The sequence below is a fragment of the Cynara cardunculus genome, assembly GCF_001531365.2.
Source record: "Cynara cardunculus var. scolymus isolate 2C chromosome LG 13, CcrdV1, whole genome shotgun sequence".
NCBI lineage: Eukaryota > Viridiplantae > Streptophyta > Magnoliopsida > Asterales > Asteraceae > Cynara > Cynara cardunculus.
Window position 1 is genome coordinate 6401992 of NC_037540.1, and position 20205 is coordinate 6422196.

The 20205-nt window shown below is 32.6% G+C and overlaps 2 protein-coding genes and 1 pseudogene across 3 annotated transcripts; 1 reads left to right on the top strand and 2 right to left on the bottom strand.

The window, feature by feature from the left end:
- Nucleotides 1-11330: 11330 nt before the first annotated feature.
- On the top strand, nucleotides 11331-15517 carry LOC112526108 (transcription factor bHLH49-like). Of its 2 annotated transcripts, XM_025136495.1 has the most exons (9): nucleotides 11331-11558; nucleotides 12099-12976; nucleotides 13172-13402; nucleotides 13505-13570; nucleotides 13677-13745; nucleotides 13822-13893; nucleotides 13981-14178; nucleotides 14739-14823; nucleotides 15069-15517. In XM_025136495.1, the coding sequence occupies exons 2-9, from the start codon at nucleotides 12110-12112 to the stop codon at nucleotides 15104-15106; spliced, it is 1626 nt and encodes a 541-aa protein (XP_024992263.1). In that variant the 5' UTR covers nucleotides 11331-11558; nucleotides 12099-12109; the 3' UTR covers nucleotides 15107-15517. The 2 variants fall into 2 exon arrangements, with proteins under 2 accessions (XP_024992263.1, XP_024992264.1); XM_025136496.1 differs by lacking the exon at nucleotides 15069-15517 and having other exon boundaries at nucleotides 11331-12976; nucleotides 14735-14817.
- A 335-nt stretch (nucleotides 15518-15852) lies between these two features.
- Nucleotides 15853-17942, bottom strand: LOC112525612. Its single transcript, XM_025135804.1, has 5 exons — nucleotides 17534-17942; nucleotides 16758-17377; nucleotides 16568-16676; nucleotides 16165-16485; nucleotides 15853-16076 (listed from the first exon to the last, which is right to left on the bottom strand). Exons 1-5 carry the CDS (start codon nucleotides 17684-17686, stop codon nucleotides 16023-16025), a joined length of 1257 nt encoding a protein of 418 aa, XP_024991572.1. The 5' UTR covers nucleotides 17687-17942; the 3' UTR covers nucleotides 15853-16022.
- Nucleotides 17943-18467: 525 nt separating this feature from the next.
- On the bottom strand, nucleotides 18468-20205 carry LOC112526072 (annotated as a pseudogene).

A 20205-nucleotide genomic window follows, 5' to 3' on the forward strand; every position in this document is an offset into this window, starting at 1 on the left:
TATAAAATAAAAATAGTAATGATAAATATATAATATTAATAATGATTAAATATTTTTTGTATAAAATATATAATATAAGGAATTTAAAATAATAATAATAAAATATATTATACTATTTTATTGATTTTGATTTTTTTATCTTTTTAATCAAGGTCCAAATTTCAAGGTATTTGGCACATTATTAAGGGGGTGCCATTAGCACTCCCCTTGTTTAATACTTGTCATCTAATTACTCTAATTTCACTAATAAATATTTTTCGACCATTTACCTAAATATTAATATTTACCCGGTAAGTGCTTACCTTTAATAGTCAACACTATAATCTATTTTATCGGGTAAAATGATAGTACATCAAAACGTATCTTATGCAACAATTTACTTGGTAAGCGTTTGTCCGGGTAAGAGTCGCCACCCTCACTTATCGGGTGAGACTCTCCATTCTTATCATTGCTCTTACTGGGTAAGATTATTTACCTTTGCCATGTTCATCCGGTAAGGAAAATTGCCTAGTAAGTACTTACCGGGTAAGCGTTTAGTAAACGACCCCTAAAACGAAATTTAAAAAAAAATATAGATCATAATCATTTTTACCATATTATGAATATGATTGTTTGACAAGAAAACAAATAAATTGTTGTATAAATCTTTTTAAAAAACATTATATTCTTAAATATATCGAAAATAATGACAGAAATGCGTAAATTTACCACAAATCAAATTTATAAAAAAACGTAAATTAAAACACATTATAATTAAATATGATTGATGCATCCTCTATTATATGGTTTTTCCAATATAAATGAAATTAAATAATAATTTATTTTAAATTAATTAAACATAATAAAATATGTACATCATAAGAAAATAAAAGGTGTCATAAAAAAATGGTAATAGATTTGAGTTCAGAAAAATCATGTCGACTAAGTTATAAAACAAACAAATAAATAATTATCATGTTTAATTATGATACGGATCACATAAATTCTTTGTGAAACATATTATTGTCTTCGTTCTTTTAAATTAATTACAGTTTTGATCATTGTAATCGTCAATCTATTTTCCTTATAGTCTTTTTAACTAACTCTATTAAATAAATCCGTTAACTACAAGGACATCTGGGTGCTTTTGCTATTTTCTTAATTTTTAATGAAAATGAAACACATATGTCATTATACACACACTTACTCGGCGACCCTAAAATCCAACACACATCCCTCAAGAAGCAAGGCGCCAATTCCGCCTCCAACCCCGTTTCTCTAGCGATCTCCTTCACCGTCGGCCATCCATCTATCTCTCTCGCCCTCTTCTCTCTTCTATTTCTCCGCCATCGAGCACCATCTTTGGAGAAGAACCCTGACCTCAAGTCTGTCACTGTTGGGATGAGTTTGAAATCAGGAGAGACGTCACTGCTACCGATTACTTGTGGCCATCGCGATGGAACCCACTGGAAACCATTTGCCATCTCCAACTCTAAACCATTGATGGGCACATTTGAAGTTTGCACTTTTCTTCCAATCAAAGACAGAAACAGGGTCTGATTTTGATACATAATTGATACAGTGGCTTTGAGGAGGTGGGTTTTCTACGACGATGTTCATCTCTGATTTGTTCCTGGGTTTTTGATCGATTGCTTATGGCCATCTCCCTTCACTGTGACCTCCGTCTCAAAGACCACCGTCACCGTCACCGTCACCAACGCCATATGTAGTCAAGGGCCATCATCATCATCTCTATTTGGGTTTTGGAGCTACTGCATGTGTTCTCTATTTTGGACTTGGGTTTCGTTTCAATACCCATATTTTAATTCAAATCTGAAATGGTTTTTGAATTTTTATGGACATATATTTCTGAATTTAAGTTCGAAGATGGTTACAGATGGATTTATTTCAATTTCTGTGTGTTATGTATTTTTAGATCTTGACTTGATATGAAGTTGGCAAGATGGGTTTTGGTTCAAGCTTCGACTTGTTGCAGGTCCACATTCCCCTTCCCGTTCTCTTCTCAGCTCCTTTGTCCCGATAAGGCGATAACCACCACCGTTCATTTCTTGAGTTTTTACACTTTGATTTTGATAAATGTTTTAGATTTGGGTTGTAGGATTCCATCTTTCGTAGATTTGGGTTGTAGGAATCCATCATTTGACGATATGTCACTCATATATTGTTTAAAGTCTGGACTTAATTGGATCATCTCCATTTTCTGGTGGTTTCGAAGATCTGGATACGTTCGAACATCTCTAATTGAAATACAGAGATTGATTTGGTTTAAAATTTAGGGGTTAGATTTTTGGATTTTAATTCTGGATCAATGTTATTTTTCTGGATTACGGTTGAGGTTTGTTTTACTGGAGGAGGGTTGGTGGATGGGGTGTTCGATGTATATATTTAAGTAATAATAATAAATTATTTGTTTGATTTTTAATAGAAAATTAAAGAAATGATAAGAAGACTAAAATGTGTTTGACTTAAGCAAACTCTTTTAACAAAAGGTGACAACTGCATCGAGGGAGGTTGTTTGGCAATTGTTAAATGATTAAGTGGTTAGAATGATTAACTGATTCTCATAATACAATGTGAAATGAAATATAATTGTTTGGTAATTGTGTACAATAAAATTAGGGCTCTTAATGGTTAAGGGAGATCCAAGATACAAAATCATTCAGATGGTTTTAAAACCATCAAGAGACATATTTTTTTTTGTCAAACAAGATTTACCTTTTAACAATTCAGAGGTTGTTTATTAATGAAACTATTAACAAGTAAACAAACAATCTTGACTAAATCCAAGACAAAATGGTGATTACAATGATTAAAATTGTAGTTAATTTAAAATAGGGATGATAATTGATAGTTTGCAACAACCACAAGGACCAAAACTGTAGTTTACTCTATTTTTAAACGCCAAGATTAACCCTCCACTATAATACAATTTTTAACAAATTATCTAAAGTGACACATCAGATTTAAAAATCATCTAAAAATTATCCTTCACTACAGTAATTTTTTACCCATTTTTTAAGTCACACCTTGTTATAAAAAACTATATTTTAATCAAAGGATAATAAACTTATAATTAAATATTCTTTATTATAATTTAATGCTAAATAATTATTAATCATATAAAGTAAGATAAATAAATAAATTAAATTAATTATTTTATTTTATTTTATTTATGAAATGTTTTTATTCGATAAATTATTTATCGTACATTAAAAAATTAAAATTTTAATGTTTCATATAATTTTAATTTATTTACATATATTTAATTTACTAATAAAAAATTATATTAAATATACAACACTTAATAAATATTAAAACATTAATTGAAACACATAATATTTATTAAATGTTAAATCGCAAAGTAAAAACATTACATTGATCGTCATCTTTTTCTCCGAATGTTTGTCAAATCTCATGAATCAAGTCTGATTGTAAATAATGATTCATTGATCTATTATACACTTATATATGATTTTAGAGTTAGTTTTCGTACTCGGTAAGTATGCCATGAGAGGTTTGAGGCATAATTATAGTAAAATTAACATCATTTTATGTATCATTTAAGTGACGAAATATACATGACATTCATCTTCGTCGATCATGTTATTAATGATTATATATCCTCTCATTATTTCTCCATTTATCTCTTTGCACAATATATGAGATGTAATTTTATATGTGTTAAGTTTTTGTTTTTATTATAAAATATATTTTATTGTATGGTAATGTAAATTATATTTTACATTTTTTAATATTTGTTAACATATTAATGTTAAGAGTAAACTATGTTTTTAGTTTCTATGGTTTATTGAAAATTTTTATTTTCATCTTTATGGTTTCGAAATCATGATTTTCTTCATTGTGATTTATAACTCATTACCTTTTTTGTTCTTATGAATTTATTGTTTTTCTCGTTTCTGTAATTTACAATTCATTTTTATTTTAGTCTTTCATACTTAAAAGTAATGTATTGGGCTCGGGAACAAAAATAGAAAGGAATTGCAACCCATAGGTACCAAAACATAAATTTTGAAACCAGAGGGATGAATTTCGTAATTTGTAACAAACCATGGGGACAAAAAGCGTAATTTACTCCAATGTTAAATTTATAATTTAATAAATAAACAAATTATATGAATATTAATTAACGATCATATTATTTGTATTTTGTTCATAACTAAAATCTCATTTGGTAAATTATTCATACATTTTTAATAAATATATTTTATAAAACACCAAAAAGCATGATGTAAAACATAACAATTTCTTATACTATTCACTGATATATCAACAAAGAAATCAGTTTTATATTAAAACATCATACTCAAAACCACCACAATTTCTTAATAAGAAATCCTATGTTGTGATGAGAAGACGTCCTTGTGGTGGACATAGGAGGGTTCAAAAGAAAACATTAATTTGAACGTCAAATTAAAAAACAAAATCTGAATTTTATGTAAATTTCGAATTTGTTCATCAAAAAGATCTATAGAGTTCAAAAACATACACATACATATATATAGACTTTGAATCACGTGAGACCACATTCTTAAATTTGAAACTTCACAACAAAATGCTGATTTTACGTGATCCTAAAATAAATAAATAAATAAATATATATATATATATATATATATATGTATATTGATTGTAAACTTGAATTTTGAAAAGATGATACATTAATAAACATTAGTAAAATTTAATAAATTGTTTTTATAAAATATTGTATATAAAATAATCTTGGTTGAGGTTGAGTCATAATAAATGCAAAGAAGAGACACAGGATACGAGTCATTGTCGTTCTTCTCTTTGACCGCCATCTTCAATTCCTTCCTTATCATCATCATCACACCCCCTTACTTCTTTCTTCTAACCTAATACTAACACATTCACACCCACAGAAAAAAGCTTACTAGTTATGTTTTTCCTTTTTTATTTAATTAAATATAATTCATTATTTATAAAAGTCATAAATTACATAGTTTTCTTCATCAAAAGTAACAACTCTTGTTAATTTCTAAATTTTTATTTTATAACCAGTAATTAAAGATTTAAAACTAATACGATGAGGTTAAATAAAAAATATATATATTTAAATTACAAGAATGGTGTTTGATTTGTTTGAGCTTTTATAATTAAATCTTTTATCATGCTAAAAATATAACGATATCGTCAAATCATGGGTTGGATTGTAATTTCAAGAAGCCTATTAACTGACTGGAACTATAACACGAATAAGTTAGCAAACAATGTAATAATTTATGACCAAATTGTAATACTTTGTCCTTTCAGAGGGCTCCAATGTAATTATGAAAAACTTGTGGGCAATCTAGGACGAAAATGTAAGGGTTTTCTCAAGTAAAGGACTTTTTCATATATTTTTGAAGTTCTCGTTGAACTAAATTGTAAACACATTTGATTTTGGCGGCCAACCTCTTAACTTTGGGATTTCTGTTTAATATCAATTTGTGGCCAATTTGTAACAAATAAGACTTGAGTGAACTTCCGGTCGACATATCCGAAGTTCAAAATGGAAATTAAGCAAAATAGTTAATCTCTCAAACCAAATTCAACTTTTAATCAGAGTTTACATAAATGTCTTACGCAATTGTGTATATTCGATTTTCAGACCAAAATAAAATCTTTACACAAATTTGCATTAGGGTCCACATTTTTATATAAAAAAAATGCTCAAAGATCCTCATTTGCATAAAGAATTTGTGTAATTTTTTCCTTTTTAATTTCCTTTCTAAATCAAAACCGGATTTAAACGATCTATCATACATATTTTAGTCTTCATACGAATTTTAATACTTGTATATTCCGCTCATAAAAAAATAGGCTCCATAAATGGTGGAAGATATTTAATGGCAGTAACATGGATAAGTTGTTAAAATTAAGATAATAAAATGTGATTAGAGTTTCATTAATTAATTAATTAAAAGTGATCCAAATGGAGACACTCACACATACATACATACATGTAAGAGTTGCAATTGCAAGTGTGAACTGAAGTTAAAAACCATAAAACAAAAGAAAATCTGAATTTAATTAAAAAAATGATTTGAATGAGAGATCTCTTGTTTCAAGATACAACTAACTATAAAACAATACTAAAATCAATAAAAACACACTAAACTATATCAAACGAGAGTTGGCAATGTCAGTTCCTCTCTACCTCTATGCTATGCTATGCTAGCTGGCATTTATATATATATATATATATATATATATATATATATATAAGGTTAATTAAAGCACCACAATTATAATAGTTGCTTCTACTTAATTAATTATGTGTCTACCCAATCCTTAGATAAATCCCTAGTCACTACCCTCTTATAGAAATGACTAATTTATTTTAGTATAATAACTGTTGGCTAATAAGCTAACAACATATAATTTTTCAACAATTTTTTTTTTCTTCATTTATTTCAATTGTGCGTTTTGTATATTAGAATTGAGTAATTTTTACACATGTACTTTTATATAACTTACTGGTACCAAAGGGTACACAATCTTTCACAAAGTCAATGGTTGAAGTTCCAATATCAATAAATCTAAGTGTACATGAATATTGAGAGTTCAAATAAGAATGTTAAATATCATGAAAAGGTAAAAAAAGAAAGGTCAAGGGAAAGTTCATATGTTAATAATTGAAAAAATTCATTTGAAAATGTTGGAATCTAGAACGTCGGTTCATGTTGGAATCTCCAGATATATTCTTTTGGATTTTTTCCAATGGATTTACATATGAACATTTCATTCTAATTTATCAAGATATTTAGTTTTTTTTTATTTGAACCGATCCTTACATGAGTATTTATTGTATATAGATATTATAAACCTAAAAAAGCTAACTTATTAACTAACATTTGACTTAATAGTTTTGCCGGTCATAAACCAACATACATAAAACAAGGGACAACTTATGTAATTGATACTTAGGGGACATTTACTTACGACTTATTGAGCTTGGTTGTCTAACCGGCTTATTCGCACAACCAAAATAGAGCTTTTACTTGTGGCTTATTTGCACATATGGATATCCCATGTTGTACTTCAATCTAAAAAAAGACACCCTACCCCGTCATTAAACACACCAAATTTCTAAAAGAACTTGAACCCTACCCGATCTCCTTCACGATTTCAAGCTCTCTCCTCCAGCCAAACCGCAGGAATTCAATCTCTCTCCTCTAAAGCGATTCCTGCACACTTGATTTCTCCATAGGTAACAATTTCCTTCACGACTTTGCATGGTTTTTATCTACATCGTTTTTCTTTATTTCTCCTCTAAATCGATTCCTTTATCAATTTCTGTCCACATTGATTTGATATCGGTTGACTTTTTTTTTTCACTGTTGTTGTTGTAGCATTTCTTCTCCATTGCCTTTACCACGAGGGGAGTTGTTGTTTAGATTAGCAAAACCACCAATTCAAATGTTTATTTTGCAGTTTCACGAGTGGTGCTTGCTTCTGATGGAGCCCTTCAACTGTTTGATGAAATTTCTAGCCCAATACTTTTTATTCAGTTTTTTATTTGGGAACCTAATCTGATAGGTTTTCAATTGTCTATATTGATTTTTTGGTTTCGTTGATTCTTTGATTTTCAGATGATATCAATAAATTTATGATTTTTATGTGTTAGAAGTTTATCTTTTAGAAGACGGGAGATGTAAACCATGAATCTGATAAAATGAAGGGTAAAAATAAAACAATCATTTCTATTGTTTAGACTATTGATTTAGATAAAAAAAAACAAAAAACAACATCAATTTATCCATACAAATAAGTTTATCCATACCGAACTTAATAAAAAATTTAGTAAATAACTCCTTTAACATAGTAACCATTCATCCAATAAATTAAAATGCCCACATTCTTATTTGAATATTTAATATTTTTGTTTTATGTTAGTCTAAAATGATATATATATATATATATATATATATATATACTTTTAAGTTGCTTTTGGTGTTCCGTTAAAAGAGAACAAGACGGAACATAGGCATGAGAATTGGACCTGACCCGTCGGGGAACTCGGTCCACTCGCCCCGGTCGGGGACGGGGATTCCCCGTTAAACCGGGTCTTGGGGCCGGGGATCCCCGTTTGGCTCAAACCGGGGATGGGGACGGGGATGAGTATCACACTCCCCGCCCCGTCCCGCCCCATATATATATATATATTAATTAATTATATTATATATTATTTATTTATATTAAATCGGTAAATGGTAATTTCTATTTCAATATATTTTGGATATTACTCAATATGTTTTGGTACATGTGATGTTAATTTTTTTAGATTAATTTTTTTGTTTTGTTTTCCATTGTTAATTATTATATAATGATGTATATTTTTTGTATTAAATTAAATTTCTTTTGATTTTAGGTTTATTGGAAAATATGAGATTTAAATATGTGTAGCGTCTCAAACATTTGATTTAATTTTTTTTTACACAAACATGAAAAAAAAATCTCCGTTTCCCCGTTGGGGATATCCCCCCGTTGGGAACGGGGATGGGGATATGATCAAAATCCTCGGTGGGGATGGGGACGGGGATTGGGGTCCCCGCCCCATTACCATTCCTAACGGAACATGACAGAACAAGATAAGACAGTTGTTCAATATTTTGTAAAAGAGAACGGAACATGATAAAACATATAAAATGACCAATTTATGTTGTTTATAATTTATTAAATTATAATAAATAAATATTTTGATAACAAAATGTATTATTAGAAAGTTTTCTTCAAGACGATTAAAACAATACATTTTTATTTTATACCTTTTGTATATTACTTTTTTATTATTAATATTTAACAAATTATATAATTAACCAACATATAGAAACCATATAAAAATAATATTTTGAACACAGACTAAAGTGAAAAAAAAGGTACAATAAATAAAATTTAAATGACTAATAAAATGTAAAGAGAGGGACCTATTTGATATTTTAGAAAATAATTCTATTTTATTTTTAGTTTATACTAGTTGTGTATCCGCGCAATGCGGCGGGAGCCATGAATTTTAACGATTTTAAAGTTCCACTGGTTTTATAAGATAAGATTTAACGATGATATATGTTAGACTTGGTCTTTACATATTAATACAATTTGAATAAATAAGAGTTATGATTCAAATTACAGACTATCGATGGAAAAAATTGTATAACAGTTTAAAATCCAACATATTTAAACGACTCCACAAATGTGTTCGATTTACACCAAGAGCAAAGAACCAAGAAACTTGAGTTTTAAGATAAACACTCAAAACCAATAAAGAAAACTACAAATTTGATAGATCATAAGCCATGAAAAGACCAAAAAAATGGGTTTTAGAATGAAATTTCAACTGCTTAGTCTCTTTCTTGTCCAGAAACTCGGATTAAGGTTGAATTAATACATGTGTATATATATATATATTTAAAAAAACCCAAGAACATATTAATTCAAAATATATTATACAGTACAATTTGGACAGCCTAACCCCAAAATATATAGTATATATAAATAAATAACTATAAAAATATAAATCGTAAATATTAAAAATATTTTTTCACAGTATATATAATATATAATAATATAATTAAGTCAAAAACTATTCAATATTGGACTCATTTCGAAGTTATTAACGAGACGATTATTATGGTGTAACTTGTTAAAATAAAAATATATTTTTTAAAAATGTTTTAATGAATATACGGTTATGTATGTTAATTTGATAAAAGTTTAAAATGAAACATTTAAAAGTAAAAGACGTAAAGTAAATTAATTAACTAATTATAAAGATATATAAAATGTAAATTTAAAATTATAATTTAAAAAAAATTGGTTGTGAGAGGGTGAGTGTATGTGAGGAGAGGATGGAGTGAAAAAGTCAAAAAATATAAAGGGTATCTTGGTCATTTAGTATTTTAAGACTTTAAGACTTTTGTTAAATTTGCTTAATAAGATAGTATAGAAGTATAGATTAGTAAAACACATGTCTGTTCCAGCTTGTTCCACGGGGTGAGAATGAAATACATCTATTCCACTTTGTTTTTGTCTCTTACCATTATTCTTTTTGTAGTGACAATCTAGTATCCATCGTTTACTGTTAGGACTACTCGGGTGCTCATTCAATGAACATTCTCAATATTATGCCTTGAAGAGGACTCACATAAAAATCATGTTAAATGTGGAATAGTGATCTATTTGTTCTATTTTTTTAGTGTAACAAACACACCCTTAAAAGTCTACTAAGATGTTAATTAAAATTTAATTATGATTTACTAGAAGTGTACTCGCGCAATGCAGCGAGATACATCTTGATTTTAATATTTCATTTTATTCTTTATCTCAGTCGATGTTATGATATGGTCTTATGTGATTTTGAAAAAGTGATAATGTTTTTTATTTTTGAATAAAATACAAATTTGAAGATATCATAAAAATTTGACAAAAATATATCGATATTACTATCAAATTAACTATTTAAAATTCCCATTTTTGTGTAATTTTTTAATTCAAAATTTTTATTATAATTTAATTTAGGTTCAATAATGAAATAATTTATATTTGGTTTAATAATATAATTTTCTTATAGAGATAATAATTAATTATTTTGTTAGAACTCGATAATTATTCTAATTATATTTTAGATTTTTTAGATTTTAAAATGAGATGTTTATTTTTTATTTGATTATGTTTATCTGCAGTTAGTTGCACGAATTCAAACATGTAACTTTAATAAGTTGTATTTATGCATAATTTACTTGTAATATTGGATTTTAAGTAATATGAATCAATAAACAATACTTCATGCATAAAAATTTGTTTTTAAAAGTTTTTTTTAAATACTTTATAATATAGTATAGATATGTTATTCATTAAAAAAAATTAAAATTTCTGAAAAGAAAATAAATTATATTTCTATAAATCTTTTAAATGTCATTTTCGATAAATAAAAAACCTTAAAAATGGAATAGACATAGAGGAAAGGCAGCCAATACGAGCCCACCGGCAAGGCCACACCCAATATACATTACGTATACGAGTATGATACTGAGTTGGTCCTGGTCCCTTTCCATATCAGATTCAGAGTAAAGAAGGTGCATCTTTTATTTATTTATTTATATATAATTCTTTAATGCTCTGGGGAAAAGATTTACCATAATTTTTTAACAGCTGCAGTGGCGGTGGTTAATCATCAACAGCTCTGTTTTTCATGCAGGCGTGGGCATAAATGCAGGACCTTTGCCATTAGCAACCTTCTCTTTCAGTTTTCCTTCAAACACCCATTTCTCTTTCTTTCTTTCTTTCTTTCTTTCTTTCTTTCTACTACTATATTACCCTTGCTTTTTTTCCCAACAAAAACACACATTTACACCATAAAACACACACTTATCTCTCAAGATTTTTGTGGGTCTTCTTTGAGGTCTGGGAAAAGCTACAACAGGAAGAGGGTTTGTTTGAACCAAATTCAAGAAAAAGATTTGTGTTTCTTTTTTTCTCTGCTTTGCTTCAAGTGGGCAGTGAAGAGTACCAAAAGTTGCTCAGATTCTCTGAATGGGGTATCTTTTTCTCTTCCTACTTTTGGTTGTGTGTTTTCCTCCAACTAGGGTTTGGTCAGAATGAATCATGAAATGGATGGAGGGCTTATTTATGATACTGAATCAATGTTCTTTTTCTCCTGTGCCTAAATTAACTGCTCCCTGGACACTTTTCTGAGCTCTTTAATGAGTTTTCTCGTCATTGGGGAAGCATCTCTTGTATAAATTAGGGAGTGTTTAATTTTACCCATTTCAATTCCAATGATCCCTTCGGGAACAGTGGTGTCTATCTTTAATTATTAATTTTCTAACCTTTTGTTTCTTCACTCTCATAAATTTTAAGTTGGGGTCTCCTTAATTACTTCAATTTTCTCATGGTACAGTTGCTTTTGTAGTTTATTCAGCTTCATCTAAGTTGTTGCTTTGATTTGGGGCTTTAATCATCTGGGATTTTCTTGTTATTGGAGTTGATTGTGTATATTGCTTGAAAATTAGGGCTTTTTTTCTGGGCGGCCAATCTTTTGTGATTTTGACCTTTTTCTTGGGTTGTTTGTGAAAAAGAGAGACGATATATGGCTGGGGAGGATGAAATTGAGGGGGGAAACAGAGATGAAGAACAAGTACATTTCCATTCAGCCAATTTATCCTCAGATTGGCCATTTAATGGCCCTAATGATCTTACAAATACATCAATGAGCATGATTACCTCAAGCAACCCCATGAACAATACTTCTTGTTCTTCAGCTCCTATGATTGACTCCTTTTGCCATACTGCTCCCACCGTTTGGGATCATCATCCAACAAATTCACAAAACCTAGGAGCTTTCTGTGACATGAATTTGCAAAACAATGCCGCCACTTCATCATCCTCACTTGGGTTCAGAAAAGGAAATCTTGTCCCTGCAAGAAATCTTGACATGTGTTGGGCTCCAGCAAATTCCGCCATAAAAAGGGGTGGGATGTTCTTGCCACCGGCTGCTTCCAACATTCTTCCTCACAGCTTATCTCAATTTCCAGCTGATTCGGGTTTTATTGAGAGGGCAGCCAGGTTGTCATCTTTCAGTGCAGGTAATTTTGAAGATATGATAAACCCTTTTGGCAGTGTACCTGAATCATCTCTGAGTCCTTATTCTAGTAGGGCTATGCAAGGCCAGCCACAAGATGGTTTTGTAGGGAACGGGTTCAAATCGGCATCTGCCCAAGGATCTAAAGATATGCCCCTGGTTGTTGACTGTGGGGGGGCCAATGATGGAAGTCAATCTAAGAATGAAAGGCAGAGTGAGAGCTTTGTGAGGTCTGTTCATGAAGCAAAGCAAGGTGGATCTGGTTTCTCCGGAAATAATGTGGCCAGTGAAGCTGAATTTAGTGAAGGTGGTGGTGGTCAGGATGATAATTCTAATGAGGGACTTGACTCAAAGAAAAGGAGAAGAGGTGATCAGGTATGTCTTAATTGCCACTTATCTTGATCCAAGATTTCTCATTCTCATACTGGCATGTAAAACCTAGTAAATCTTTTAAATTTGATCTATAAACTGTTGTCATATGGGATTCTAGTTCTGTTGATTGAGATGAATTGGTTGAATTAGAATTCTTGGGGGTGTTAAAATAAACTGCATTCTGCTACAAAATAACAGGATACCGATTACAATCAAGTCAAACGATCTCCACAAACACCTAGTGAAGCTACAAAGAACAACACTGAAGTTCAACAAAAGGGTGACAACAATCCAAATTCGGTTGCTAATAAGTCGAGTGGGAAACATGGTAAGCAGGTGTCGCAATCATCTGATATACAGAAGGAAGAGTACATTCATGTAAGGGCTCGAAGAGGCCAAGCTACCAATAGCCATAGTCTTGCAGAGAGAGTAAGAGAGTTTCCTTCAATATTACTATTATTGTTGATTATGTAGTGAATGATGTAATATTGGTCTCGATAGTTAACTTGAACCGTTTTGCAACCATAATAGGTGAGGAGGGAGAAGATCAGTGAACGAATGAAGTTCCTTCAAGATCTTGTCCCTGGATGCAGCAAGGTAAGTTAATTGAATCATTAATGGGTTTGTCTACGGCATCTTGAATTTGTATGGAACAAAGGTTTGTTGCATTTTCTTTTCTCATTTCTGTTGAATGTTTTTTAAGGTCACAGGCAAAGCGGTTATGTTGGATGAAATCATTAACTATGTACAGTCACTACAACGACAGGTTGAGGTATGATGACCAAAAAACATATGTTGATTGCTAAATTTTGAACTTTTGGTGTGAAATATAAGTTCCATTCCTGCAGTTTTTGTCGATGAAGCTTGCTACTGTTAACCCTCGGATGGATTTTAACATTGAAGGGCTCCTTGCAAAAGATGTAAGAGGTGTTTTAACATTATACGGTTTTAAGTCGTCCTATAACATGCATTGACGGTTTATTCCACTGGGCGTACTTTTGAGGCAGATGCTTGAATCACGAGGGGGGTCTTCTGGTACACTTGGGTTTGGTCCGGATATGGCTATGCCTTATACTCCAAATTCATCACAAATGGCAATCATGCAAGGCGGACTTTCTGGTCTAGGAAGCTCTTCAGATGCAGTGCGGAGAACAATCAATTCCCATTTGATGGCTGTTGGAGGTTATAAAGATCCTACATCCCAGGTGAGTTGCCATTGGTTATCAATGCCTGAAATTGTGATTGCCTAATCCTTGTACTGTACTTTAGGAAGTTGTTCGAGTATTTGTCAAATATCTAAGATACCCTTTAATGGAAGACAGATTAGTAGAATCTTCTGGACAAAAATGAATCATTCGGTTGGTTCTTAGGGATGATGATGGACAATCAGTAATCTTGACGTGAAACTTTCCACGAAAGGGAAATGTCCATGGAATGGAGGAAGTATGCAATTTTTAATCCTTCTTTCCCAAGAAAATTGCAGAGATAAACATCAAACATGTAAAACCGTTAATTAGAGACAACATAGACGACTCTTGCAGATCCAAATGTGTACCTTTGGTTTGTATGTAATGGTGATGATAGGCCAGAAATAAGTAATTTTAGCATGAGAACTTTATCAAAACGGAAGTGTTGTAATTTGCCTCTGAACAAATGCAACTTATAGCTTATCTTTCGACACATTAGAGAAAAAAAAAATCTACCTCGATCTCTTCTACCATGAATTATATACTGTGTATCGGTTTAACATATTTTCCAAAGACAGGTACCTAGTTCATGGGACGACGAGCTTCACAACATTGTCCAGATGGGATTAAATCCTAGTACCCCCATCAGCAGCCAAAATTTAGGTACTTTACTGGAAGATATATTTGTATGGCTCTCTGCCATGTTAGAAAAATTGTTTGGTAACTGTACTATGAACTTGATTTATATGACCACTACACGCCAGTTCCTGATTATATTTGCTCACGACCCATTTTTTGCAAAAATTTAAAATCTTTTTGTTAGTTTGTTTCTAACACATTTCATCAATCTCGGTTGTATAAAAAATGAAGAGTTCTTGAGCTAACCAGGAACTATTTTCTTTGCACAGGATCTACACCTCCAGGCCATCTGAAAGCGGAACCCTAAAAGATAATTTAGGTTTCATGAAACGGGTTCACAAGGATGATTAGAAGAATTCCGAGTCCAATCTGGTTTGTGGCTCCAGAGACCGGGTCATGTAATTAATCCGTGGGTATTCTTTTTGGTCAGCCACTATATATAAACAGCGAAAGAAGGTGATACATAAAATAGCAGATGGTGATCGAGTTTGGTCATTAGGAACAAAAATGAGTTTGTTGACTCGAAATGTAAAGCAAGTTAAATGCAGCCAAATAGGCATCTGGGTATGCTCTGCCTTCTGGACCAGTAGAACCTTTTATTTTGTCAATTCTTTCTAAGGAGAAGTTCTGTGTGTTGATGTTTGTAATCTGTTTGTATTAGAACCCTTCTTTGTTTTCATCATACTTAAAGATGGTTTCAGTAAAGCTGATTTGTGACACCCATTTGGCCCCTTTTGGATACTTGGATCTAGAGTTTCCCAGAGTTGGTAGTACTTGAAGACTTGTGATCATAAATAAGGTCAAAAGAAAAATGGATTAGTTGGGAAGTCGGCATCATGATTATGTGTTTGGATTCTTGCATATGCATTTTGCTGGTTGTAATCTAAATGTATGGAGCCTTGTGCAGAGAATCTTAGTCAATGGTCTTTATGTGTGCCCACTTGTGCTACCTTTTTCACGATAAGAAAGTGATCTTAGATGTCTGAAAAAGTTTCTCCCTTTTTGGTAGCCACTTTAGCATTGGTTGAAAAGTTGATACTTCTTCTACTTTGCCATTTCAAATCACTAATTCAGAAAAGCTACAATCAAGTCTGGAACGATATATATTTTCAACATAATGAATCTTGGAAACCATATGGAGAAACAAAGAACAAATAATTGGGACTATGTTTTACTCATTAGAACTAACAAAGAGAACCGATTCGGCTACTTTTCATCTTATCTTATTCGTAATCCCGCGATCCTCCCATGGATTCCTCACCGTCTTCTTGGTGGTTCTGCATAAATGTTATCAAGTTATTAAGACGATATTCTTGCAGGAGAGAAGATGTGAAAGATGAATCTATCTTTTTGAATTATTTATACCTGCAATTTTGTAGCAACTTCAATGACTTCAGCAAGTGGTGCCCAGTCTCCAAAGTTTCGCTCTATGAACTGGTAGGCAACTCCACTTCTTCCTTTGCCAACCATAAACAGTCCACCTTTTATTTCGCCTTCCCCTTTGAAGTTTTGCTCGATTCCCATGGCCTTTGCACGCTTGTAGTTTGCACGAGCTCGAGGATTGAACAGAAATCCTGATACGAACTTGTCCTTAAGCAGTGACCCTCCACCAAGAGCTTTGAAAAAGCCCATGTTCTTGTCAAGGAGTACAACACCACCCCAATATCTGGGCCAGAAATCTCTTACCTGAATTCATCATCAGTTAATCAAGAATCAATTTTAGTTATTACCCATCATATTACTTCAAGAAATTAAGTTAGCCCAGTACCTCTGATTCTATATGTTCATGTAGAACTGCAAACATATTAATCCCTAGTGCATCAAATATGGGCTTCTTTGAATAAAGTTTGTGTGCTTCAGCTCTGCACATGATGCATCTATTCCCAAATTCAAGTTAATATGATAGTTCTTTTAACATATAGACATATTTCCAAATATTATATAAATTAAGAAGTTACCCGGGCCGACGGATGCAAAGGAGTAGTGATGGTTTGTCACGCCACATGTCTGAAACTCTCATGGGTGGTGTTTTCAATTTGACCAAACGCTCCATTCCAATCTTATACTCTGGTGTTAGTTTCTGAACTGAAATATTCTCAATAGTAGAGTATGGAGCCACATCATCAACAATTGGAGGAGGCTGTATACAACCACATGCTCTAGGCTCATCAGGCAAGGCAGCCACAATCCCTTTAAAGATATACCCATCTTTTATCTTGAAATCAGCAATGGATTGCTCAATGGTTGCATCATAAGCGATAGTACTTTGTGTTGACATAGCCTGCAATTTTGGTTTTGCAGAAATGGAAGGAGTCTTGAACATGCTACTGTTCCGGGAAGGTGGGGCCATTGGTTTCCTTGCTGGGAGAGAGAATGATGCTGGCAAAGGATCAGCTTCGCATTGTGAGGTTCGGTCCATGAAGCGTGCCATGTGTCCTCTTTTCATGCCGAATTGAGCAGAAAGATCTGTGGTGCCCAGGTTTAAAAGCTCTGCCAGGCATTTTCCTGAGGCTTCTAGCTTATCTGCATATTGCATTAGTGTTCGATCATGCAGGTATGACCTGATCTCTAATGCATCCTTCAGTAAAACAAAGAAAAGCTCTTGGATGTTACTATAGAAGTGATTAGTATGATGATTATGGAAAGAGAAGAATAAATTTGCTAAAAGTTAGGCTTTCTTTTCAGATAGCATAAAGGATGGAGATAAAATTGCAAAATATGTCATATAACTTACCTTTTGTGCTTGAGTCATATTAATTGCAGTCATGTCTTCTGTATTCATTATCTTCAAGGTTGGTACATCATCCCAACCATCATCTAACAGCTTTGGAAGAAGTTTCTGTAGAGACCCAGTTCCCACAAAATCCTCCATTGAGAAAGAAGCCATCCTCTCCTGGAGTAAAGAATGTGAAAAACAAGTTGTACTTATCAAACTTGATCAAATAAGTTTATAAGCCTAATTAGCCTCTCTGAGTGCCAAGAGCCACCTGATTGTATCATATATAGCACTTTAGAACAACTGAAAACATCTGTACTTTCGTCAAAATCAATGGTGTTTGGATTATGCTGCCGCCTGCCGGCCAATTAGAGATAAAGGGGTGTAGATGCAATTGAAAATGATGATTTGGCGGGTTTAACAAATGGATTTGTAACAAGTTTTCATGCACACGTCATGGTGGGCAGGCCAACAACCATAATATATTTGATGTAGAATATAAAGAAAAAGTCTCTAGTAATGAGTCACTTCTAAAGAAAAGGTCTCTAGTAATGAGTCTCTTTCATCTATGCTCTGAATGTTTCAAATACGGCTCCTGTTAACGAAATAAACAACACATCAAATCCATTAAAAATACAGCAAATGAGATAGCAGCAGAAGATATGTTTCCAGTTTAGGCAATCATTTCTAGGAAAGGAAGTAGTTGTTATGCGGGTAGATATAGACATAATTGAATAGTGTCTTTTTGGCGAAATAAGAACAAGATTCTTCAAGAAAACTAGTGCTTTCTGGGAAATATGAAGCCAGTCAGAAAATAAGAAATCCATGGGTGTTTCAACCCAAGCATCCAGGAGAAAGCAGCATTCTTGCTCAGATTTTGAACAGTTCTAAGCAGTGATATTATATACAATGCATAAAGTGATTAGAACTACATGATAAAGTTAGGCATCTTATTCAAGTGCCTCAAGTATTCTCAGCCATCAACCTAATGTCTCCATGGCCATGATGCATAACATTGATTAATGTAGCACCCAAGAACCTGTCTTGTGATATTTCTGAAATTGAGTTATCTTCTCCTTTCCCCAACAGTTTCTCTAAAATCCAGAATGATTTTTGCCACACGGACTCATCTTTATGCTCCTTCACCACATTCAGGACATGGTGTATGGCCTTCTCTTGGATCAATATACCTACACCCGTGTCCAAATCGACTTTCATCTAGCAATGTGCATATAGCTGATAATGCAGCTTCCACCACCTGAATATTCTTATGGTCAAAGCAGGCCAACAAGTTCTGAACTGCTTTTGCTTCAAGCAAACAGAAGGTCTCTTGAGAAGAACAAGATCCCTTGTGAACTGGGCAGAGCAGGTGAAAAGCCTGAAAGCACACCATTTATTGTCACCATTTGGACTAGAGCAGGTGAAGCTGTCTCCACCACATAACCTTTGATGTCATCATCATGTCCAAGAAAAATTTCCCCAAGGTAACTTGCCATCTTCATCTCTTCATCGCCTGTTTGATTTCGTATCTTCATATTATTTACAGATTGACAGAAGGGATTGAAAATTTTATTATACACTTGAAGCGAATGCTGAATACCTTCAAGAAAATGATGTGCAGGAGGGGTTGCCAATGTCCATTTTCTGCCATGCACTTGATGTTACTTGGTGATCTCTCCAAGTTTTTCAAGATTTATCAGCTTTCTCTGAAGCAAATGCATCAACGGGCTGTCTGTACTTTAGAGTAATCAGCATCAAAACTCCTCCAGTAACTGAACCGATTTTATCATAAAGATGGCGACTTTTTGAAAGATCAACCAGAAGAAGCAAAGCCAAATGGCTAACACATTTAACTGTACTCGATAGTTGTATTATTGCAGATAAGTCTATTGTCCTGGCAATCATTTCCTGCAAAAAAAGATTCAATTTTTCTTCATAACTTATACATGTATAACCTGTAAAGTCTAGGAATCAGGATGAAATTTGAGATAGAAGTCTACTTTTCCTTCATCATCATCATTCTCAGCCAACAGTCTGAGTAATTCAAGAGTTTCAAATGTCAAGTCTGTGTCTTTTTGTGCCAAGAATGTTCCAAGCAGTGGTTTGACACCGACGGCACATATCTCTACCACATTATACTGCTTTTTCTGAATAAACTCTGCAAATTGTGTAATGCTTCAATAATCATGGTCTTATTACTGGCTAAAGACAGAGCTGACCTTGCAAACCTTATGCTAGCTTGTTCATTTCCTTTCTCCCATTGCTTGATTGTTTCCATTAACGCGATATTTCTGTTCAAAACTCGACTGATTATCTTCTTGCCTGACTCGGGGAAAATAATATCAGCAGTATCGCCAAACTTCTCGTACCACTGTTATTGCTGCTCTCTCACAGGTGACACCTGTTTCTATCTCAACAGGATCGTTCATTATCTTATCTGTCAATGGACAAAAAAAGATTTCATAAAGTGGCTCCAAGTATGGAGCCAACTCTTGAGAGTTCATCAGATCAGTCGTTTCAACCAATTCCTTATCCATGGAACTCTTGAAACCATTAATAGAGTAAAGATCTTTCTCCTTCTGAAAAAGCATATAAAGAATTCAAAACAAGATCAAAATCCAAGTTTTTGAGGGTTGCAAATGAAATAAAAACACAATAATCCAAACACATTGAAGGGAAGAAAATGGTCA

Excerpts from the sequence above, each read along its gene's own strand:
- LOC112526108 (XM_025136495.1), top strand. The coding sequence starts at position 12,110 with ATGGCTGGGGAGGATGAAATTGAGGGGGGAAACAGAGATGAAGAACAA. Across the intron at positions 13,894-13,980 it reads AAGGGCTCCTTGCAAAAGAT|ATGCTTGAATCACGAGGGGG; the intron begins GTAAGAGGTGTT and ends CTTTTGAGGCAG. Across the intron at positions 14,824-15,068 it reads CATCAGCAGCCAAAATTTAG|GATCTACACCTCCAGGCCAT; the intron begins GTACTTTACTGG and ends TTCTTTGCACAG.
- LOC112525612 (XM_025135804.1), bottom strand. The coding sequence starts at position 17,686 with ATGGCTTCTTTCTCAATGGAGGATTTTGTGGGAACTGGGTCTCTACAG. Across the intron at positions 17,378-17,533 it reads ATATGACTCAAGCACAAAAG|GATGCATTAGAGATCAGGTC; the intron begins GTAAGTTATATG and ends GTTTTACTGAAG. Across the intron at positions 16,486-16,567 it reads ATGAACATATAGAATCAGAG|GTAAGAGATTTCTGGCCCAG; the intron begins GTACTGGGCTAA and ends TGATGAATTCAG.